Source organism: Anabrus simplex, chromosome 5 (assembly GCF_040414725.1).
Source record: "Anabrus simplex isolate iqAnaSimp1 chromosome 5, ASM4041472v1, whole genome shotgun sequence".
In the NCBI taxonomy this organism is placed as follows: Eukaryota; Metazoa; Arthropoda; class Insecta; order Orthoptera; family Tettigoniidae; genus Anabrus; species Anabrus simplex.
Window position 1 is genome coordinate 129,905,942 of NC_090269.1, and position 24,353 is coordinate 129,930,294.

A 24,353-nucleotide genomic window follows, 5' to 3' on the forward strand; every position below is an offset into this window, starting at 1 on the left:
TAATTAATTTATCCTACAACTAATATAATCTGTTTGTCATATCTATGCCTTGGTGGTCTAACCCTTACCGTTCTTACCTCTTACACTTCTCTCAAAAACTAACTAAACGAGTTCTGGGCGTCTTAAGATGTGTCGTATCATTCTGTTTTGCCAAATCCTTCTTCACCAATTCGATTCTCTACCTCTCCACCAGTTCTGTTCAGTATATCTTCATTCGTAAGTCGATCTACGCATCTCACCTTCAGCATTCTTTTGTAACACCACATTTCAAGGGCTTCTATTCTTTGTAAAATAACTTGAAATTATTATTGCGACATTGTACCACTTTTGCTAAACTTCGTTCTCAAAAACCAGGCACACCCGCTACATTTAACTATGATACTTTAAATGGTTGATGTTCGTTAAAGAAAAAATTATTTACGTGTTCTTTAAATATTGTTTTCTAGTTTAGTTTTTAGTTTAACTAAAAATAAATATAAAGAAAACAAAATTCATGATAGTAGACAAAAAGAGGCCTACAGGTAGAAAACACTTAAAATTAAATAACACACCGATAGAACAAGTCACAGAATTCTCATATTTGAGCAGTGTAATTACCTCTGATAGCAGATCCCTTTCAGAAATCAAGAAAAGAATAGTGGTAGCAGTGGTAGTGGTCTCTCAGTTTGGAGACCAGAAAATCATTTCTCAAGACCTTCGTTTGGAGTGTGCTGCTGTATGAGTGTGAAACCTGGACATTAGGGAAAAGGGAAGAACAAAACTTGAGTCTGATGAAATGTGGTTTTGGAGAAGAATTACAAAAACAAGTTGGATGGATGAAAGAACAAATGTCCTTGTTATAAGGAACGCAAAAGAGGATCGATGTTTATTAAATACGATAAAGAAGAGGAAACCAAAGTTCCTTGGACACGTACTGAGACATGACTGTCTTCGCCAAACCATCATTGGAGGTAAAGTACTGGGAAAGAGACCCAGGGGACGGCCAAGCATGTCATACATCAAGAACTTCGTCGGTGAACTGACAAGCGGCTCATATAGCAATATGAAGAGGCTAGCAGATCGTCAGATGTGGCTGCAGCGACAAGGCATTGCCTTTAGCAGATGATGATGATGATGATGATGATGATGGAATGATGTTTCATTTGAATACAATTATAGTAGTCACTAAAAGTGTTACAAGTAATTATTTTTGTAGATGTAATATTGTGATAACTGGAACTCGAGAACAAATATCTAAGTATTATGATGTATGTATGTACACTCCGTCAGCGATGCCGCTGGTGGGATCCTCAACAGCTCTGCTTTCGGCTGTCATAGATGGCCTAGGCATCACTGAGGAGGCGTACTAGGGAAATGAGGAGTGAGGTAGTTTCCCGTTGCTTTCCTCACCGAGCCAGATTTGCTATTACGTATCAGTCTGCCAAGCCCACTGAAACGCACACACCAACCGACCCTATGAGCAACATTTCCACACCATTCATAGCAGGGACTGGCTGCATAAGGATTGGCATTACTAGCATCGCTCATACCTCATTCACCTTCATATTGTCAAAGCCAAGGATAAGACAGAGACAGATGTATGAAAGTAACAAAATTGCTCTAGCCTATACCAGAAGACATAGTGTACTGTAAACACTAGGTCCTGCCAGCAAAGGCAAAAGTAGTATGAACAAACGCGCAAAATAAACGGAATATTAGTTTAAACATGACTTGTGTTTTGAGCAAGGGAAGGTGCATTGACACTATTTTCTCTTGAGAGGAGGGCTCAGAGTTAAAATCTTCAAGAACCATTGGTCTGATCTGCATCTTCCACTATCGATCTCCCTGTTACTTCTGCATTTTCACTTCAAACATTGATATCGGAATTAGAAAGATGTTTTTGAAGACTTTTGTGTGGAGCGTGGCATTGTATGGAAGTGAAACATGGACGATAACTAGCTCAGAAAGAAAGAGAATAGAAGCTTTTGAAATGTGGTGTTACAGAAGAATGCTGAAGGTGAGATGGATAGATCGAATCACGAATGAAGAGATACTGAATCGAATTGGTGAGAGAAGATCGATTTGGCTAAATTTGACGAGAAGAAGAGATAGAATGATAGGACACATCTTAAGACACCCAGGACTTGTTCAGTTGGTTTTTTAAGGAGGTGTAGGTGGTAAGAACGGTAGGGGTAGACCAAGGTATGAATATGACAAACAGATTAGAACAGATGTAGGATGCAATAGTTACGTAGAAATGAAAAGGTTAGCACAGGATAGGGTGGCATGGAGGGCTGAATCAAACCAGTCTATGGACTGATGACTCAAACACAACACACACTTCTGCATTTAACATATGGTACAACCGCTAATTTGAAACTTGCGCCGTAACTACTGGTACATCAATTTCCCGAACTTGATTGTTCGCATCGGCGAAAATTAATCGTAATTGCAGGAGTTTTACTAATATTACCACATGAAAGTAATAGAGTACCCTTACACTTCTTACCGCATCTTCTGTCAGACGCCGCTCCGTTAGCGGCACCTGTTACAATACTTTAAAGTGAGGAACAAGCTCTGTTTTTAATTCCAGGTACGTACTATGTATTGTATTATGTAATAATAATAATAATAATAATAATAATAATAATAATAATAATAATAATAATAATAATAATAATATAATGCCAGTCTTAGTAGCTCGGACGGTTGAGGAGCTGGCCCTCTGACCACAACTTGGCAACTTCGATCCTGGTTCAGTCCTGTGGTATTCAAAGGTGCTCAAATACGTCAGCCTCGTGTCGGTGGATTTACTGGCACGTAAAAGAACTCCTGCGGGACTAAATTCCGGCACCTCGGCGTTTCCGAAAACCGTAAAAGTAGTTAGTGGTACATAAATGAAATAACATTGTTATTATTGTTGATAACAAGAATAATAATCATAATTTTGCGTCCTGCTAACTACTTTTACGGTTTTCTGTGACACCGAGGTACCGGAATTTTGTCCCATATATATCCTTTACATGCTAATAAAATACCGACACGACGCTGGCGTGCTTGAGGACCTTCATGTAAAGCCCGGAACGAATTCATGAACTTGGACTCAGAATGCCAGTGCTCCACTCTCTGAGACACAGTCTGACTGGATTATCATTAAGGATATTTGTACAAGATCGTGCACAAGGGCTCCACTTCAACTATTCATGACCGAGATAATAATTTCAGTAGTTTAGTTATTCATCTTTTTCTCTCCACGTTCACCAACTTAATAAAACATTATTATTTCAAATGTCAGATTAAATGGAAAATAGATAGACAATTTTATTTTATTAAGTGTGACATTCTTGGGCTTGTTGGACTGATTTTTTTGTGTTATATAATCGAGCCGCCGGGTAAATGTTAACGATGGACTTAACGTGTTAGTGAGTATGTTTATTGTCGTGCTTGTAGACATTTACAGGTTTCTTGTAGAGAAAAGTAATTTATAAAGGAGTTCATGTAACTGCAGTTCTTTTACATTACCTTCCAAAGAACTGCTGTATCAGTCTAACCCCAAGTCTTCTTTTAAGGTGTGGGACGACACTTTCGGGAGTGTGGAATGGACAGAATGCGGCGCACTGCACTTGTGATTGATTTAATGCTATCTGGACCCTGTAAAACTTCGGCCCTGACGTCAACGACCATAGAAAACCCCCACGCCACATGCTCATGGCCACATAAACTTCCAACCCTTGCGTCCACAGCCCCATAAAGCGTCACCCCGCGTGTCCGTGGCCATATAAAGTCCAGCACACGTCCTTTACTTATTCATTGCTACCGCTCACCTGAAACCAACGGTTGCGTAACATAATTGTTTGTCGGATTTCTCCTGTTGTTATTATTCTTTAATGTTCTGGGAATTGAATGACCATGACTAGGTATGGTAAATAATTTAATTTCGAATCTCCTACACGGTTAAATATTGCATTCTATCTGCTTACACCACAGACGAGTTAAGTGGTATTGAGTGTAACATCGGTGTACGCATAGCATTCTGTACTACGAAATAGTTCATGTATAACTAACTGAGCGATCGTAAAACGGCAAAGTGATTATGAAGGCACGTTGGTAGACATTACGTGTAATTGCACACACAATACGACTGAAAGAAAATGAACATTTCCTCATATCAGGAGAGGTTTCAACTCCTTAGTTGTAACCAACTAAATAGACGTTGAAAATCTTGTAATGTCAATTGAAGCACCAGATTCCTTATCTCGCTTTAAAAACTCCTATACTAATGTTAACAGAATTATGGAAATCAGAATAGAATTAACTGTATATAAACGCTGTGTATTATTTAATTAGTGACAGCTGGTAGACAAACTTTCCTTAGGATTGGAACAAAATAGACCCGTAAAATATAAACGAATCAGATGTCAGAAGCAAATTAAATCAGACAGACAGTGCTCGTTTATGTGAATTAGAAATAAAAGGCTGATGCGTAAATTTATAAAATCTTTATATGTAGCTTGTGTTACGACTTTCCACTGATAATGATATTGCATATATAAACATTATACCGCGAGAATATATCATAATAGTTCAGCCTACGTGGTTCACTGCGTAATTTCTTTGCTCGCCAAGTACATAGTAAACCTGTTTTCATTTTCAACATACGTAACATTAAAATATTGTTGAAATCTTAAAAGTCGGTACCATCTGGAAGTCCGGCTCCATGGCTAAATGTTTAACGTACTGGTCTGTGGTCACAGGGGTCCCGGCAGGGTCGAGAATTTTACACACCATTGGTTAATTTCTCTGGTATTGGGGCTGGGTATGTGTCTTCATCATCATTTCATCCTCATCATGACATACCTACGGCCGTCAAATCGAAAGACCTGCACCTGGCGAGTCGAACATGTCCTCGGGCACTCCCGGCACTAAAATCCATACGCCATTTCATTACCATCTGGAAAACTCCCATCAGCTCAAGAACAACACTAAAATTCATTTATTGTCCCTTTTCCTCCTTTCATTTTCGTTTTGGACCAAGCATTGTTCTTAATACTTAAGAAACTGGACAAATGAGCACAGAAACATTTTAAATTCAGAAGATATTTCCTAAAGGATCTTTTCTTTTCCATTTCAATTTTCATTTCAACCAACACAATTAATATTAACAGTAATAAATATCTAGAGGAGGGTATACCAGCAATATCAACAATATGATCTGTAGAGCTTCATAAATAACTGGGGAGAAGGAGCTACCATTTCACAAGACTTGCTATTCTTTATACAATTTTGATGATATAATTTAGAAGCCTGAGCTTTAACTTTTATCTCTCAGTATTTTCAATGGCCGAACGTGCTTAGAATCCACATGCAGGTATCTCAGTGCACTAAAATCTTACCAGCTTTTATACCACGTCACACATGCTGCCTCTAATTTAGAGGGTAGTCACAACACAAAATATGGATCAGAAAGATCCAGATGAAACAGGAGCCGAAGTTCATACTAGGCGGCCAAGAAAGAAAAAATATAAAAGGTTAATAGTAAGGCCGAGAACAAACTAGAATGGGATGCAGAACCCACTCAGGCAATACCGCGACATGACTTGCCATAAAACCTAATGGGGCAGTAGGCCCGGTGACACAGATGATAAGCCATACTACGTTGGTGACTACACCGAAATGCGCATAGAAAATGTAGAAGAAAATACTAAAAAGCGAAATAAGGGCCCTCATTCGTACATTCTTCAGAAATAATGTGGCGCCCATTAGGGTGGCTACACTCCGTCCGAAGATACAAAATTAAGTAAAGTGGAAATATCCTGCATTAAAATAAAGGTAAACGCGCTACACCCTAACTGTTACATGCTAGAGGGGAACGCTGGTATCTTCCCATCGCCAAACTCGATTAAGTTCACGTGATAGAGAAAAGTCTTGGAGCATATCTTAGATGCTGTATTGAGGAGAACCTCACTTGTCGCTGCACTGATCAACGTTCAGATAGCCACACAAAGTCCAAGATTACCCCTTTTTCTTGGTCCGAGCTGGGTGATAATTGGCTGGCTTAATTTGGAAGATCAATAGAGGCAACTTAGAAAGAGACGACGGAAGTTTTCTTGTGCCATTCCCTAAACAGTTACAATACTCTACTAAATCGTATACAATCCAAACCCCTACAGTAGCTGGCACTCCAAAATTAAAAGAAGTGACATCTGTTATAAACTTGAAAATCAAGTACTTTTCAAAAAGTTCAGCATATTTCCTTAAGAGTTTACCGCCCTCAGGCGCATAAGGTGTTGCTTAACAATAGAAAGAGGCCTTACTAATGGTACTATTATTATTATTATTATTATTATTATTATTATTATTATTATTATTATTATTATTATTATTATTATTGTGATAACCCATGAGAAGTACAGTATTTGGTTAAGCTGTAGACTGTGCTTTGCAAAGACTAATGTGCGCCATACTGAATACATAATGTCTCTGCAAGTCAAAGCAAAGAAAATACTAAAAAGCTAAATGAGTTCTCATTTTTTAAAGATGCTTGCTTTATGTTTGTCTGAACATCGTGCCGTCGTGATAAGCGTCTTGGTGTTCCGAGTGACGACAGCTTTATTAAAACGCCCGGAAAGAGAAAATTATGTTCATGTGAGATGAAACGGCAAATATAAAGATTAATGTACGCTGTCTGCTGGTTAATTTTCACAAGTCATAAAAGGGGTTGTTCTGCTTTGTAAAGGACTTCATACACGCTGAAATGTATATTAAGATTAAATTCATTCTGCTTAATAACCATGTGTGCAAGTACATAACAACATTGTGTCTAAAACACAAAGTTTGTGGTTTAGTATGGACTGGAGAGGGTTTCAGATGCAAACGAAAAACATTTTTACCGGGCGAGGTGGCCGTGCTGTTAGGGCCGCGCAGCTGTGAGCTTGCATCCGGGAGACAGTGATTTCAAACCCCTCTGTCGGCAGAAGATGGTTTTCCATGTATTCCAATTTTCACACTAGGCAAATGTTGGGGCTGTACCTTAAATAACATCATGGCCGCTTCCTTTCAACTCCAAGGCGTTTCCTATCACATCGTCGCCATAGCACCTACCTGTATCGTTGCGACGTGAAGCAAATTGTAATAAAAATCTCACTACATGTGAATCCTCAACCTATGTAGGGAAGCCTCCGTGGCTCAGGCGGCAGCGGGTTCCGTGGTTCAAATCCCGGTCACTCCATGTGAGACTTGTGCTGGACAGAGCGGAGGCTGGTCAGATTTTTCTCCGGGTACTCCGGTTTTCTCTGTCATATTTCATTCCAGCAACACTCTGCAATATCATTTCATTTCACCTGTCAGTCATTGATCATTGCCCCAGAGGAGTGCGACAGGTTTCGGCAACAGGCACAATTCCTATCCTCGCTGCTAGATGGGAACTTCATTCATTCCATTCCTGACCCGGTGGAATGACTGGAAACAGGTTGTGGATTTACTTTTTTCAACCTATGTAGGGTAAAGGGAGATATGTTCGTGATACAGGTAAGTTTTGAATTAGTATCATGTGTCCGCAAGTAGCAAGTAGCTAGATATCTGTTGATAACTCAGGGAACTAGTATTAAACTTGAAATGATATGTATTTAAAGATTAATTACGAGGGTCAGGATTTTGATGACCTAAAGATGCTTAAAAGTGATCTCTAAAATGACGTCCAAAACAATAAAATGATACGGAAACTTAAAAAAATGACAAATTTTAAATGAAATATTACAATTAATTTACTAGTGGAGTTGGTATAGCCTATATTTATGTTATATACATTATAATAACCTTTTGGGCTTATGCCGTGTTAAGAAAACAAGGTGAAACTCTTTACATTTCGCGGAGAACTTTGCTCTGCGTCTTCAGAAGAAAATCTCGACAGTTCGTTAGGACGACTTCCGTCTCTCTTAGAATGTGAACATTTCCAAGAAGTAAGTGGTGAACGAAGTCTTTAGTCCCAAGATTGAAAACGCATTGTACGGATTCTCAAATCTGCTAAGTCATCCTCATTTAAAGTTGTGTTAATATCCAAATCCACACGCGTAAATGCTTCAGAATCCGCAAACATGTAATAAAATGACTCAAACAGTCATAAATTCCATAAATGACCAAATAAGGTAAGGTAAGGGTGTATTCTGCCCGAAGGCAGGTACGTACCTCCGCTAAGGTTTGCCTGAAGCGGAGTTTACGTGCGGTAGGGTGGCCAGTTCCTTTCCGCTCCTCCATTCCCTTACCCCCCACCAACAGCGCATGGCAACCCATCCAAATCTTGACCACGTCCAAGGATGCTTAACTTTGGAGATCCCACGGGATCCGGTGTTTTAACACGACTACGGCCGTTGGCAATGGCCAAATAATGAAGTATAATTTTAGAAAATGACCTAAAAATACAAAATGGCAAAAATGCCCTAATAAATTAGCATTTCTACAATGTAGGAACTATGACCAGGAATTCTATACAGGTTAGCAACGTCTGTTGTGAACCAATTAAAAGATGACACGTCGCCAAATCCTAGCTCTGTTTATCACGAATATACCTCCGTTTACCTTACACAATATTTAAAAGATAATAATAATAATAATAATAATAATAATAATAATAATAATAATAATTATAACAATAACAATGGCGTATGGCCTCCGGAGAGGCCTGGTGCAGGTCTTCCCTAGTAGACGACCTATTAGGCGACCTGCATGTCTGTGAAGATAAGGGCCCTACCTAGGGTGATGTTGAATACGCCACCCACATCCAGCTCCCGAGCCATAGGAATTAACCAATTAAGGTTCCCGGCCGGGAATCGAACCCGGGACCCTCTGAACCGACGGCCAGTACGCTGGCCATTCAGCCAACGAGTCGGACATTTAAAAGATGGAAACACGGAATATTTAAAACGATGCCGATGATAATGAATATGGCTTAATAAGTAAACTATAGTTAATAGCAAGGTTCGAACACACTATATCCCAAATACCGGATACTAGCCGCACTTGAGCGACTGCAGCTATGGAGCTCGGTGGATTCATATTTAGTGAGATTATAACTTAAATTTCATTTTATCTAATTTTACCATGTAAAATACGCTTTTTCATACTGTTTGGTAGTGTCGTAGACGGCAATTATAAACTTCCACTCTTTGTCTTTTTTTCACAAGGTCTATGGATGTCAGCATTCTGGAGTATTTTCTGTTGAATTAACAAGTCCCTATTCTCACTCTCCTTAAAATTTGAAAGTCGATAACACCTCCCTCGCCTTTAAAATTAGACCAAGGACGTAGCCAGAGAGGGAAATGGGGGAAGTGGTTAGATGAGTCTTTCTTGTTTTGTGTTCTTACGACAGTTATGACGCGAAATAGCTTTACATTTCGCCCTGCATGCGTTCTTAAATGTTGTAAATCATCCGACGCATGGCTTTCACCCTGAAGTGTAGTTTACGAGGGACACCAAACTGGGTTAACTACCAAGGATCGTCAAGGAAGTATCATTTTACCACCCAGAATTTTGATTGAACTGTTATTCTAGTATGAAAATATACTTTGGAACCCGTTTCTCCATTTCCACGATTCATTGCTAAATTTGTTCTACATAATGGAAGAATAGGATATATTTTTTTATTACCAGTACGTTAATTCCTCATGTTCCTCACCAAAGACTACTTCAGAATAAGAGTTTTAAGTTAAACTGATCACTTGGCCTTGCTGGGGGGAATTCATACGTTGGTAAAGCGTTTAAAGTGCTATCTGTCAGCTGTCGAACGCGGCCGAGAGGTCAACATTGTAAGTTGAGCTGAAGTCAGCCCTTACAAGTGCATGTCCTCCCTACCAGCTCGTTCCCACGTGGCTGGCTCGCGTGACTGTAGCCGCCTCATTATCACTCGCAATTGTGTTGAATTTCTGCTCAGGTGGCGTCCAATCTATTTGCATCACACTCAACCTCAGCTGAAACAGTGAGATCTGTGAGTTGCATCTCTCGAAGATACGAGTTTCCAGGCCCAACACTGACTCCGCAGCAGAGGGGTGACGAATATGATGGGGCCCACTTGCTGGAATCATAGTTGGGCCCCTCAAATTATAAACAAATCCATGAATAACACATAAATGTAACTACAGCAGATACAAGCGTAACTTTAATGCATTCTATATCCATTTAATGTACACGAAGAAACTATTACAAACTATTTAATTTATTAGTATATTTTATTTTGAAAATAAAATATTTTGTAAGGATTGAAATAAAATGTAAATATTTTTATATCTTTGGTTTTTAAATGTTTAAACTTTTCTCAATTAACTTTACAGTCCCTGAAGATGGATTATTTCCGTGGTTTCCCATTTTCACACCAGGCAAATGCCGGGTCTGTACCTTAATTAAGACCACAGCCGCTTCCTTGCCACCATGAGATCTATCTGTGTCGGTGCGTCGCAAAGAAAATTGTAAAAAAATAAAATAAAATGGACATACCACACTTGTGAAATTCTGCTCTTCAACCTAATGACTTCGAATTTGCAGGCAACGAAATTTCTCAAGTCGCCAGGCTTTCTGCCTCTTCCCAGTGGACAGCCATTTGTGAAGAAATCGTTGACATTCAGCGGAGTTTGCATTGAATGTAAAGTATACAATCCATTGAGCATCCTGCTCATCTTTTGCACGACTGTGTCATTACGAGAAGTAGTTTAAAGGCATTATTGACATAAATATGTCCTATTTCCTGGGGGCATCCCAATATTTGTGTAACAAAATAGTATCATCTAACAAACTGTGAGTCGCGATGTTACCTAGCAACAGCACCTTGAGTGCTGCACAGGCCGTGGATGTTTGTTATGGCCATCCATCAATACTTCACATCACACTGCATCACACATTTTATTGAAAGACATTGGCTGCAATAACACACTGTTTTAATTATTTCCGAATTATAGCATAAATGTTGAAATTTATTGCAGTTTTATGAAATTCCTTCTGGAAAATATGCACCTAAAAATCTTGGATAAATCTGAAATTTTGCGAAGGCCGTTAATATTTCTCCATCCAGCAAAAGCATTCTTTGGTTTAGATCGGGATAATATTTTACAGGAAGGTAGTAAATATATTTTTATTAAGTGTATGAAAATTCTAAAGTGAAAATATTTCGAGCAAGTCCACTTTCGAAAGTAATTTAAGTTTGATTAGGTTCACACGCCCAGGTACCCTTATAGTTGGTTTGTGAATGCTCTCGAGCCTCGTAGAGTTTGTTCTACCGGCAGCTCCCATGATGAAGACTGGTGCTGTCTATAACTCTTGTATGCGGTCAGCCTCGGGACTTTTATGGTTATTGAAGTCAGTACATGCCATATTTCATCTCTGGGAAATTCATTACGTCAATGCGTTCAGATTAGGTGTGCCCTCAGGATTAATGACCACATCCTGGAAGGGAAGTAGTCCAATTCAATTCATGTTCACTGTTCGGAATAAGATCAGAGAAAGAAAAGAGTAGATCACGTGGGCGCACAACAAACCTTTCTTAATGAGCTGCCCGCGTCTTCCGCCCACATATCTCGATTTAGCGCTCTTCTACAAAGATTTATATATTCTAACGCCTCCCACTGTGATAAACGTCCCAATCGTTGTTTTACAACACCACCGAGAACAGGTATCGCCCAATCATAACACAGGTAGGTGTCTTGAATACCCAATGGAATTTTTCACAAAAAGTACCACATTATTTTCTCGTGCCGTACTAGCTCAAAATCTTTTCAGAACGAGTTACTTTATTCAAACCTTAAGTAACCCTCTTATTATTAAAATTCTGCCAAACATGGTATGTTTAAACTTTGCTTTCTAGACTGGCATGAACCCTAAGCGGCTACATGATTAGAGTATGTTAAAGTATATTTAATTACGAACAGTCTTTCATCTGCTGTGATCCAGTTAGTATTGAACTGTAGGAGCGTATCAATTGGCAAGGACTCTTACTTACCAGCCAAATTCTATGTTCTCAGAGTTGACAGAAAGCCGCTGGCGTTGAAACTGTTATGATTCATTTTAAAATTATCACATTATTTCAAATAGATTTACCTTGACACCATAAAAAAATATTTAGGAACTGATATTTTCCGTTCAGTTTTCACCACAGGCCTACTTTGAAGTGGATTTTCTCATAATCTTTTCGCCTGGATTTCAAGAAAATTTCGCGTACTCAGTACGAAATCTATTTATAAATATCACTGATGTCTGATGAGTAGGGCCCGGATTTAAAGAAATGCATATGCAAATGCATATTTTGAAGGTTAGTGCATATTTTGAATGTAAGTGCATATACAGATATATTTTTCTTTTATGTTGTGATCAATTATCCAAGATTTCTGAACGAAATGACAAATGACAAATCTAACAAACTCTATATGTTGTGCATCCACTGGCAACACGAGAAGCCTTTCCCGGTCAAGGAAAGTGCTTTCAGTGTCGCAATACAAGCAGGTAGACGGGTATTGACCCTTTTCACAACAGCTATTTCCACCGGAACTTGTTCTCGCAAGACGGGTAACTTGGTTATCCGCAGTGTCATTATACCAGGAGACCTTTAATAAAGTAAAAGATATAGTTAAAATTATTGATGATAGTCATACTGCGTGTGTCTTGAAGCAAAGTGCGCATTTGAATCTGAAACTGTATAGGCCTATAAAGATATGAGTTTCATCTATGTGCATTATTCATCACTTTAGATGACGATTAAGGACCTAGAAACTCACGGTGCACCCCTACATAAATCCCTTCAGTTAATTCAACACACCATTAGTTCTTTAAATTGCGTCCCTGGTGAAACTGGAGAAAAAGTTAAAAGGAAACTCAGTGCAGTGTTGGACTCAAACCCGGGACTAGAAATGTTAAGCAACTGCATAAGTGGAATCAGACAATCTTTGCCAGAATAATTTTCCCAGCAGTCAGTGCCAGTGTACAAGTGTTGCCCAGTTACGTCCGTCGACGTAGAACGATCATTTTCATCGTATAAATTAATTCTGTCCTACAACAAAAAGTTACTGACCCCTGAAAACATTGGAAAATAGTTGATAACCTACTGGCATACATCAGTTTGCAAGTAATTAAAATGTTTATCATTTTAGCACTGAGTTAAAATTAAATAATGCGTTTGTAAGTGTATTTTGTTTTATTTTTAGTGCATATTTTCGTGCATATTTTCAACATTTTAGTGCATATGTGCATGCATATTTTTGGAGTTTTTAGTGCATATGAATCCGGGACCTACCGATGAGATATGAAGCAGCGAGGTCGTGAGGTTGCCCTTCTTACTTTGAAGGGATCCATACGGATATTGAGAAACCATCTTTATGGTCTTTGAACAAAGGAGATATCCACAATCTGAACAGTTATACATTTGGAGATAAAGTCATAGCCTCATATTTATTGGTTTTCTTTTTTATGTCTATTGGAAGACGGTGTTATACGCGGGATGGTTCTCCTTTAATGACTCTGCACTGAACATGCATTTTGCTATCATAGATCTAGTTCTGTTGCAGCTATCGAGGATCTGTATGGCAGTGCATAAGCGGACAAACAGCGTATAGATGGACAACTGCACATTTCCCACGTCTATCAATCAGCCGAGTGGCCACAGGGGACGAATGGTTATATCGATATTTTAATCGCACTCTTAACAGTGTTGGTAGTCATAAAAGTGAGTTTTTTATTTCGATATGTTAATGAATGCAACTATGTAGAACTTACTACTCTCATATCCGAATTCAGCATAAATAAGCAGTGTGAAATCTGTGATGTTACAGGCTCATATCTATCATCTGTGTATTGAACGAAAGAGAAAATAAAAAAAGAGATCGGCAAATGCTCATTTCCCATGTATTTCAATCAACTTGGTAATTTGAATGATCCAAATTACTGGGAATGATAGGATGCAGGTGTTCTAATTTCATGTCTATTGAAATATACTATGGAAATTACACCCAGATGATCCTACATATTCTTATAGTGCTCAATAAAAATGCTGAGAGTAAAATTTCTTTTATATCACCTTCCTTTATTGTTGATAATTTTCGATTTTTTTTTCAATAACCTCTGCGAACCGTATAGAGAAAGCAAACCTCATTGAGGAGGTAAATATCATGTGACGAGAAAATCCGATGATCACTGAAAGTCTTTAGGGTCCCGGGTTCGATTCCCGGATAGGGTTGGGGATTTTAACCTTCACTGGTTAATCCCGATGTTTCGGGGTCCAGATGTGAGTGCCGTCTGCAGTATTAGAATTCATAACAGGTAAGACGCCATCGTCACAGACGAGCAGGTCGCCTATAAGGCGTCAACTTAAAATACCTCACTAGGCCTCTCCGAAGGCCATACATTATTATTATTATTATTATTATTATTATTATTATTATTATTATTATTATTATTATTATTATTTTCCAAACTAAAATGCATTTAGGTGTCAAAGTGTTTCCAATAACGTAACACGTATTTCCGGGTCCTGAACTAAAATTAATTGATTTCTCTGAAAATACTGAATTATAGTCTACTGCCAATAATTCCACAGAAATTTGCAATAGTACTTTGGTATTAAATATTTTAATTATTTTTGTCTTTATTATGATTGTAAATCAATAAAAGTGAAAGGGCGAAAACTGAATAAATATCATAAATAATGAAATGCGCCACTGCTTGAGGACACATTTTCTAAAAAATGTGTACCTAAATCCTTCCGTAATGTGAATTTTGTTTAAAGTAAGAGGATTTGTTCTAGTATTATTTTGTATATATTTTTCCTTTCTACCATTGCAGATTGCCACAAGACAAAGAATACCAGAGACAAATAACTGTGCATTACAAAGATCCCCTCATGCACATAATAATAGACATAAAAAGAAAACCAGTAAATATGAGGCTATGACTTTATCTCCAAATGTATAACTGTCCAGATTGTGGATATCTCCTTTGTTCAAAGACCATAAAGATGGTTTCGCATTATCCGTATGGATCCCTTCAAAGTATGAAGGGAAACCTCACGACTTCACTGCTTCATATCTCATCAGACATCAGTGATATTTATAAATAGATTTCGTAATGAGTATGCGAAATTCTCTTGAAATTTAGGCGAAAAGTTTATGAGAAAATCCACTTCGGCGGTTGTTCTGGGTGTGTATTTTCCCGAAATTTCCTACATTCGTTTTTGTAGATCATGGGGCACATTGACAAGTCTTAACTCGTTCATCATCATCATCGCAATAATAATAATAATAATCTCTTATTGTAACAACTCATTAGGGCCTTGGCCTGTCAAAAAGATTTCTACCCACCGAGATGGCCTGTAGGTACTGGAGTGTCGCGTGATGAGCGCGATGACATCCTCAGCTGTGTTTCTTTAGTTTTTTGGCCGGGCCCGCTGACTCTCATATCAACAGCTCCACGGTCGGTCTCACGAGGCCAAGTAAATCCAGTTACAGCACTAACTTCAGAATTAAAATTCATAGATTTGCCGAGAATCGCACAGGGGGCTCCCGAGTAAGAGGCAGGCTCGCTACCCCTACACCATGTGGTTGATTCTTGTTGTTAATAAATAATAATAATAATAATAATAATAATAATGACCAGAGCAACGAGTCACAACCTGCTTGATATTATAATGAAAAAAACAAGGTGTTGAAGGTCACTTATTTGATTGATGTTGCAATCCCATTCCCTGAGAACATCCAAAAGAAGTTCAAGTACCTGCCTCTATCAAATGAAATAAGAGAGATATGGCACCTGGATAGCGTTGCTGTTGTTGTTGTTGTTATACTGTAATCCAGGGGCTTAGAATAAATTTTACATTTTATTTTTACCGTTTGCTTTTATGTCGCACCGACAAAGGTAGGTGTTTTGGCGACGGTGGGATAGGAAAGGGCTGGGAGTGCGAAGGAAGCGACCGTGGCCTCAATTAATGGGAAATCACGGAAAACGATCTTCAGGGCTGTCGACAGTTGGGTTCGAACCCACTATTTCTCGAATGCAAGCTGATAGCTACGTGACCAAACCGCACAACCACTTGCTCGGTACTTATAATTATTGTTTGGAGCCAATAATGTGATCGCGTTCATCTTGCCGGACGTGTCACCACCTACCAATGTCTTGAGCGCTTATCGCCACCATCTCTTGCTGTGTCCATGTACTAACTATGATTGTCGTGGTTTCCACAACATATGACCAATGTATGGTAGCACAGTGGAAATGTTCAAAATAGTTGTCACGACTTATGCCCCAAACCTCGTATTTCGCTAGTAGAAAAAGGGGTTGACGTTCTCTCCCTTCACCATTCGCTACTGACGTCCTGAAAGCGGTCCCTCCTTGTTGGTGCACATTATGCTGCCAAGGTAGCCACTTCTTTTAGTTGCTATTTATCGTTGTCATTTCAATACTTCACACAGTTTGGCGTTGTTTTCCTTTTTATTACCTGTTTACTTAAATTTTGCTAGTTATGACACGGCGCTATTTCATTTCGAATCATTCTTGAAGGCTGCTCGTGACATCATGTATGCGGGAGCGATTTGACTGCCTTGAGGTGTCTCATTTATTTAAATATCAGCACAATGAGCCATCGAGAGCTCATTCTTTTTTCTTTTCTTTCAAGGTTTCTTCACCCACTATATCGTGATTTATATACATGACAGAGACAAGGTGCGTTCTTTCAGGGACGAGCAGTTATTAAGCATGATGATTTTGGAATGGTCTTACCTGTTCTTGTACCATGACGTGTCTATTCGATGAACTTTATAGGATTCGCGATACTCAATCATTTAATGTGTATCAACTCCTCTGTTGTTAATAGAAAGTTATATTTAAATTTTTTTTTACAAGTTTCTTTACGTCGTACGGGCACAGATAGATCTTATCGCAACCATGGGAGAAGAAAGGGCTAGGAATGGGAAGGAAGCGGCCGTGGCCCTTCTTCTTCTTCTTCTTCTTCGTCTTCGTCGTCCTCTTCTTCTTCCTCTTCGTGCGGGCCTATAACTATTTGTTCCCAGCCTCGACCTCTAAGATCTTTTGCTACCATGTTTTTCCTTCATTAGCACCTAGATATACCTGCTCCCTTCGCAAAGCTGCAGGTTATTCTTATTGGGTCTTCTTGGGTTTTTTCTCTCTCTTCACGTGGTAGTCCTAGAGTGGAGAGACTGATTCAACCCAGCACCCCACATTCGAAAAGTATGTGTTCAGCTGATTCCTCTGCTTCATTGCATTTTCTTCATATGTTGTCTCTTATTACTCCAATTCTTTGTAGATGTTTCTTCAGATGGCAGTGCCCTGTCAACAGTCCTACTACCCATCTTATATTTTCTCTGCTGAGTTTCAACAGTTCTTTAGTATGCTTCTTGTTTGGTCCTTTTATCAGTTTCTTTGCAAGCCTGCATCCTGGAGTATTTTTCCTGTTCTCCATTTGTTTCTTTTTGTACCCATTTTCCTATGTAGTGTCGGGCTTGTACGTAGGAAATCCAGCATACAGGTTCTGGGTCTACAAATTGTGTTTCTGCCCCTTTCCTGGCCAGTTTATCTGCCTTTTCATTTCCTTCTATACCTGCATGCCCTGGTACCCATATTATTTTGACAATGTTGTACTTTGAGAGCTTCAGGAGAAGTGAATGGCAATACCAGACAATTCTGGATATTATCCGGACTGCTTCTAGTGCCTTAATGGCCGCTTGGCTGTCCGTAAAATGTTCGTATTCATATAGTTCATTTTCAGATTTTCTTCAAGACATGTTGTGATGGGCCGTGACCCTAATATTAAGGTACAGACCCAGCATTTGCTTGCTGTGAAAATGGGAAACCACGGAAAACCATCTTCAGGGCTGCCGACAGTGAGGTTCGAACCCACTATATCCCGAATACTGCCCACTTTCTCTCGAATACTGGATACTGGCCGCACTTAAGCGACTGCAGCTGTCGAAATTAGCGAACTTAAATCCCATACAACTTCTTTCCCAAATATCTGGGTGTCAAACTGGACCGATCCTTATCATTCAAACAGCATCGCCTGAATCTTTCAAAGAATCTGAGACTAAAAGTGTAAATCTTATTCTGCATTAACTAGCAGGGAACAAATGGCGTGCATATGTTTTTTTTTGCTTTACGTCGCACCGACACAGATAGGTCTTATGGCGACGAGGAGACAGGAAAGGCCTAGGAATGGGAAGGAAGCGGTCGTGGCCTTAATTAAGGTACAGCCCCAGCATTCGCCTGGTGTGAAAATGGGAAACCACGTAAAACCATCTTCAGGGCTGCCGACAGTGGGATTCGAACCCACTATCTCTCGGATGCGAGCTCACAGCCGCGCGCTCCTAACCGCACGTGCATATGTCAACACTCTTTGCACTGCTTCACTTTCGCGCATACTCGGCTGGTGAGTACTGTGCTCCTTCATAGCAAAACAGCGTGCATTCGATCAAGATTGACGTGTAGCTTAGTGAATAGTTGCCAGTGGCGTAGTGAGCTCCACACCTACTCACTGGCCGCCTACTCGAACAAACATTGCTCCTCCAGATCTGACGAGAAGCCCAGCGAAAGCACAGTTGCTCAAGAAGACCTTAGCCCACAGGAATTCACCCTCGTACACCGCCTTGCGGGATCCACCAGCAACGCGGTTAAATTCCCCGAAGCCCACTCTGGACTAATCTACATGTACTTGAAAGCAGTGTTGCCAAGTCTACAAATAAAAAATCGGTAGGTTGTACGTAAACATTTCGGGAGTTTTGATGAAAATTTCGGTAGTTTCTCGAGCACTGAAATGTTATATTGTAACTAAATTAAAGAATCCAATAGTCATGTGAAGTTATTATGAGAAAAATATACAATTTCACTCACCCGTACTCTCTGGTCACTCCGTAGCCTACTTCTTCTTCTTCTTCTTCTCCTTCTTCTTCTTCTTCTTCTTCCTCTTCTTCTTCTACTTCTTCTTTTTTTCTTCTTCTCCTTCTCTTTCTCCCCATTGTTCTTGTAGATGTAGTTATTCATCATGCGTAGAAATTCTGCGCTAATTTTAAAGTTGTTGCGGGATGTAGATTTTATATTCTATACGCGGGTCGGGGATTTCCCTTCGAGTGATGCTGTTAAGCGTGAGTTTTGAGTTCAGTAGCAGGGGAGAGATCACGTAATTCTAGCCTAACATTAATTCGGGGAAGTACCTAACCAGTGGTGTTATCGACAAAACGTCATGCAGTGAGACAAGGAAAGAGTTTTTAGGCACAATTATATTACAACCTGTGTCTGAAAAGTTGGTAAATGGTCTTATTAAATAAAGACAACGTAAGTTATACAAAAAACTCCTTTACTGGCCTTCAAAGTAACCTTCGTTAGCTACAACACACTTTTGACTGCGACTGTAAAGCTGCTGCTGGAAGCTGGCAGCAAACGCTTCTTTTGGAATCTCCCGGAGAACCCTTGTCACGCGTTATTGGATACCTGCTACACTGTCGAACCGGTGGCCTTTCAGGGTTAATTTAAGACGGAGAAAATTAAAAAAAATCTTCCGGCGCCAAATCCGGAAAATACGGAATGTGTGGAAGAACAGTCACTTGGCGCTCAGCGGGAAACTGAGTCACGCGGATCGCGGTGTGCGGACGGGCATTGTCGTGGAGGAGCGTCCACTGTCCACTCCAGTACAGTTCAGGCCGAACCCGTCTGATGCGTTGTAGTAGCTGTCGTATGTACCATTAATAATTATTATTCATTTTCGTCAACTTTGGGTTAGAGGGAAATTCGGGAGATTTTTTCTCGGTTGTCTGATGTGTTGCAAAATATCGGGAGATCTCCTGAAATTTCGGGAGACCTGGCAACACTGCTTGAAACAATCATTGTATCCGCAGAAAGGAGACAGCGATCGGAACAAAGTCCACCGGCCGACACCTTCCCGATCAAGGACCCCAAAAAGAAAGTACCAGGTTTCCATCTTCCTGGACATCAAGGGCGCCCATACACATAATCGAATAAAATAATCGAATGAGTTTCAAATATCATTCAGTTGTATCGCATAGAATATTCGGATGCGTCATGAATCAGTTTTTCGGTTTAAGTGCGTCGGATGGATAATCGATTGAAATAAGCGAATAGATGAACTCTAATGAAAAATAGAAATACGCCTTTTTCCAAACATATGTCCAAATGTTGAAACTAAATGAGTGGATAAACTGTCTTAATAACATCACTTTTCATTCCATTATTTTGAAAGTATTCACTGTTCAATTTCCTCATTCATTCCAGTGCAGTTCCGAATGAATAATCGAAAACATAATCGGTTGGAAAAAATATTCACTATTCGATTGCCTCATTCATTCGTATGAATAATCGAAAAATAATCGAATGGGAAATATAATCGAATAAAATGAAACGATCAAATAATCGATTATTTTTAATTCGACTATCCCATCACTACGCTACGGTGACACTGGTTGAAACCACCGGTGTCTTTGTGTTTGATGCTGATTTCTCAGCATGACTCCCAAGCCGTTCTTAGGACACGCGCCGATTTAGCAACACCGCCGCGCAGAGCCCATTTGAATTCGCCCGCGAAGTGATATGATTGGCTAACTACAGCAGCTGATAAAATAACAACGGTGTGAGATATCGAATTGCTTAATTATTTATCAGTATGACCAACCCTCTAACGCTGATAATTTCATAATTTCGGTTCACCTTGTATTTTACCTTGTATGTATACATTGTATATTATTATACGGAAGTGCTTGTAAACGTTTTTCGATGATAATAATAATAATAATAATAATAATAATAATAATAATAATAATAATAATAATAATAATAATGTCCTTCTGGCTGTTTCCCGTTTCTTAACGTGGCCATGAATGCCGCGTGTTGTCGGAGGATTCTTCTGAATTCACGTCGCTACTGAAGTTCATTAATCATTTTCCACTACTTATGACCCTGTCTCTGCAATATAGACCCCCTACCTCCAACACCCTTCGTGTAATTTAACTTTAAATATTAATGTTTTGACCTTGATTAATGATTTTTAAATTTTCCAGTAACTACTTTTTACTGTTTTCAAAGACGCCGAGATGCCAGAATTTTGTCCCATAGAAAATCTCCTACGTGCCAGTAAATCTAAAAAACATGAGGGTGGCATAACTGAGTACCTTCAAATACCGTGTGACTAAGCTGGGATCGAACCCACCCCGTTTTTCCCCCAATCGGGGACAGCCGGTCCTCCACCATCTGAACTATTCATTCCGACTCTGACCTTACCTTGCTTAACCCAAAATATGGGCGCCTTTTCCATTCGTTTCTTATAGGGTCTACTTATCTTTTCAATTGATCTTTTACAAAAATCAATCGTTAATCGCCACCGTTCTCATATGGATTTGCGTGATTGTTTGCAAAGACTTTGATTTTACATTTCCACGCACTGTGACCTATCCCACAATAATACAAATCATCGAAAGATATTCACTGGATATTTATTGGAACGTATGGGAGTTCCTATGGGACGAAATTCTGACATCTCGGTGTCTTTGAAAGCCGTAGTAGTTACTGGAACGTTCATTTAAAAATCATTAATCAAGATCAAAAAATTAATATTTTAAGTTAAAGAACACGAAAGGTGTTGTAGGTAGGGGGTCTAGGACGTAATTAATGATTTCCCAATTCCAATTCGTTGATATGAATCAACAGCTACAACAATATATATACTCTGAATTCAAAAGTAGCTGTTCAAATTAATGAATTAATGTCTTCTACTTTCAACATTAGTTGGGTTGATTTACACTTCGTTTATGGATGCTACTATTCTTAGTTAAAACTAACACATGTGCATTTACTGAAAGATATAATGAGTTCAAGAAATGTTCTGTATTATTTTGTTTCCAGGAGTCTTAGTTGTCATTAAATGAGTATGTTTTACTTTGTTTCAGGAACATCGTGTACAATATTAGCCTACGGGACCTGTCAGAATTCACGGAACAGGTAAGACTTCTTTCTGCTAGAGAATGCTATGATCTACTATTCATTATTATTTTTAGTCTTATTTTAGAGATACAGAAGTTGGTTGAAGATCTCACAACAAACGACCTGAAGCTATGATTAACTTAACTTGTTAAAGTGGCAGGATGCATTTTTTTTTTCGGACATCCATGCTTTGATATTTTCAGCAGAAAAATAACTCTCATGTTTCTTGTACATGGGTAAAAATATTATCTGATGTTTTACTGCAAATATGGCATCAACTATATGTTGGTTTAGCTTTTATTGCTGAATAGTGGAAATAAAATTTAGCAAAATATTTGACGAAATAAAATAGCGAAAAATATACCGAAGGAACTTTTCATAAATGACAAAATTAGGTATTAATTTTCACCACCTCTACTCATAAGTTACGTTTGGTATGTTTTATTACGAAAATTTACGTTCATTAATTCGTCTGTTGACAGTGCAGGCGAGAAGTGCTTGGTGTACTTTTCAAATACATTAATTAAATATATGGCTGCAACGCGAGAACTCATCTTTGTTTACAATATTTAAAAGTACATTCTCAGTATTTTGTAATTTAACGAGCGGGCGAGCAGTTACCAAATCAGTATTCGCTGCTTAGACTTGCCTCTCTTTAGCAGTTTCGTCAGCGAAGTTGATGCTAGAATGGGAAACTAACTGGTGCGCTATATAAATCTCTTACGTAATGCTCCTTTATGTTGTGCAAGAACTTTTTATTAATATATTATGTCGTATTATCAGCGGTGTGTGAAACTGGCCACGTCATGAGTGTGTGTTAAGGCGCAATTCCCAGAGCCATTGTAAAAGTTGCAGTAATGAGATATGGGCATGCAAGACCTTGCGAACTACCCTGATAGGTCACTTGGCACAAATTTCTAACCCAAGCTGCTGAGCAAACAACCAAGAAGAATATATATTCGAGAGGAGTGAAATGTAAGCACTTTAGTTTTCAATTTATTTTCCTATTTCCCTCCTCCAGTAGGTACATAAATAATTCGTCGCATTTCTTGGCTGATTGTTGAATGTTATTGCACTGACTCTCAGCATGAATTTTATTTTTTTAAATGGATATAGTTCACTGTAATTTCCTTCTCCTCCCTCCCTTCCCCCTCGCCCCGCCTCTCTGATAAAGGTCGATAGACTACTCATTCTTTGCCATTCCTTGTTTACATTTTGGGTGTTACTGTCGAGAGAGTGATAAAACGGCCTCCCTCCTTTCTAATAATCTCCCTTCACGTCATCAACATGACATAGAAATTATAATAAGAAATATTCTTCTGGTAGGATTTATTGCTACCTTACTCGCTCTTAACATATATTTAAGTATGGTCTTAAATTTCATCTGACTAAGCCCGTAGTATTTAAAGAAGCATTCTGGCAGATGCGGCTGGATGGTGAACATTGCACGGTGTTTCCACATTCTTGCATTCCTTTCTCCTTCCCCTTGCTTGTGGATCACTAGTTCGTTCGTTCAGACAGCTGTATTCTGTTGTACACAACTCAGAAGTGAGAGGTTTGACAACTGCAGGCAACACCAGCCGGCCAGCAGGCTTATCTCCATGACTACCGCTATGGACCCGCCCCCTTTCCATGTCAACCGTACCCCCTACTGCTTAGACTACTGGAACGGAGTTCTGTCATGTCCCATGTTTCCTCAGTTCAACAAACCAACAACAACTTATTAGCCTGTTAAAGACATAACAGTGTTATTATTTCTATGTCCCACTAACTATTTTTACCGTTTTCGGATACGCCGTGGTGCCGGATTTTTGTCCTTCATGAAATAATGTTCGGTGATAAAAAGAGATGATGCATAGTGCTTAGAAAAAAAGTTTTGAATATGCTGGTTCAGTGCACTTTTTTTCTTACTACCATCTGTATGTACATACATTGTGGTGGGTTGCGAAGAGTACATGCAAAGAAAAACTTGAAGTCAGCTATGCAAGTGCACCAAAACAGCGACAACGGAAAAAGTTGGTAATGTGGAACTTCGAACAAGAAATTTCCATTGTGTGGCAGATCAAGGCACCTCGGGCCCTGAAGCATATTTGAACACGACAGGGCATACTCATCACCAAGTAATCCAACTTGTTTTGGGGCAGATTATCCCACTCTTGGATAGCAAGTTCCAGTCAGTTGTTGAATGTTAATAGGAGAATTAGAACGTTGGGTAGTCCCTCTCTTCACTTCACCTCATCCATGTCGAACTCAGGTCATGTCCGCAGAATATGCCGGCCACACCATTCGCTGTATGCCATAAGTTCCGAGGAATTGATTGTTCACTCTAGATCGATGGGTTCTAACATTATCATCCGCTAGTGTCCGACTCGTTGGCTGAATGGTCAGCGTACTGGCCTTAGGTTCAGAGGGTC

The 24,353-nt window shown here is 39.3% G+C and overlaps 1 protein-coding gene across 9 annotated transcripts in view; it reads left to right on the forward strand.

Moving 5' to 3' along the window:
* The window catches only part of LOC136873840 (semaphorin-1A), a 923,904-nt gene that overhangs the window by 654,353 nt on the left and 245,198 nt on the right, over window positions 1–24,353 (forward strand). For all 9 annotated transcript variants that reach the window (XR_010860177.2, XR_010860178.2, XM_067147109.2 and 6 more), the window contains exon 4: window positions 21,906–21,957. Coding sequence is in view for 7 of the 9 variants with exons in the window: in XM_067147109.2 (XP_067003210.2) it covers window positions 21,906–21,957 (52 nt within the window). In the remaining 2 variants the exon portion in view is untranslated. The remainder of the gene's footprint in view (window positions 1–21,905; window positions 21,958–24,353) is intronic.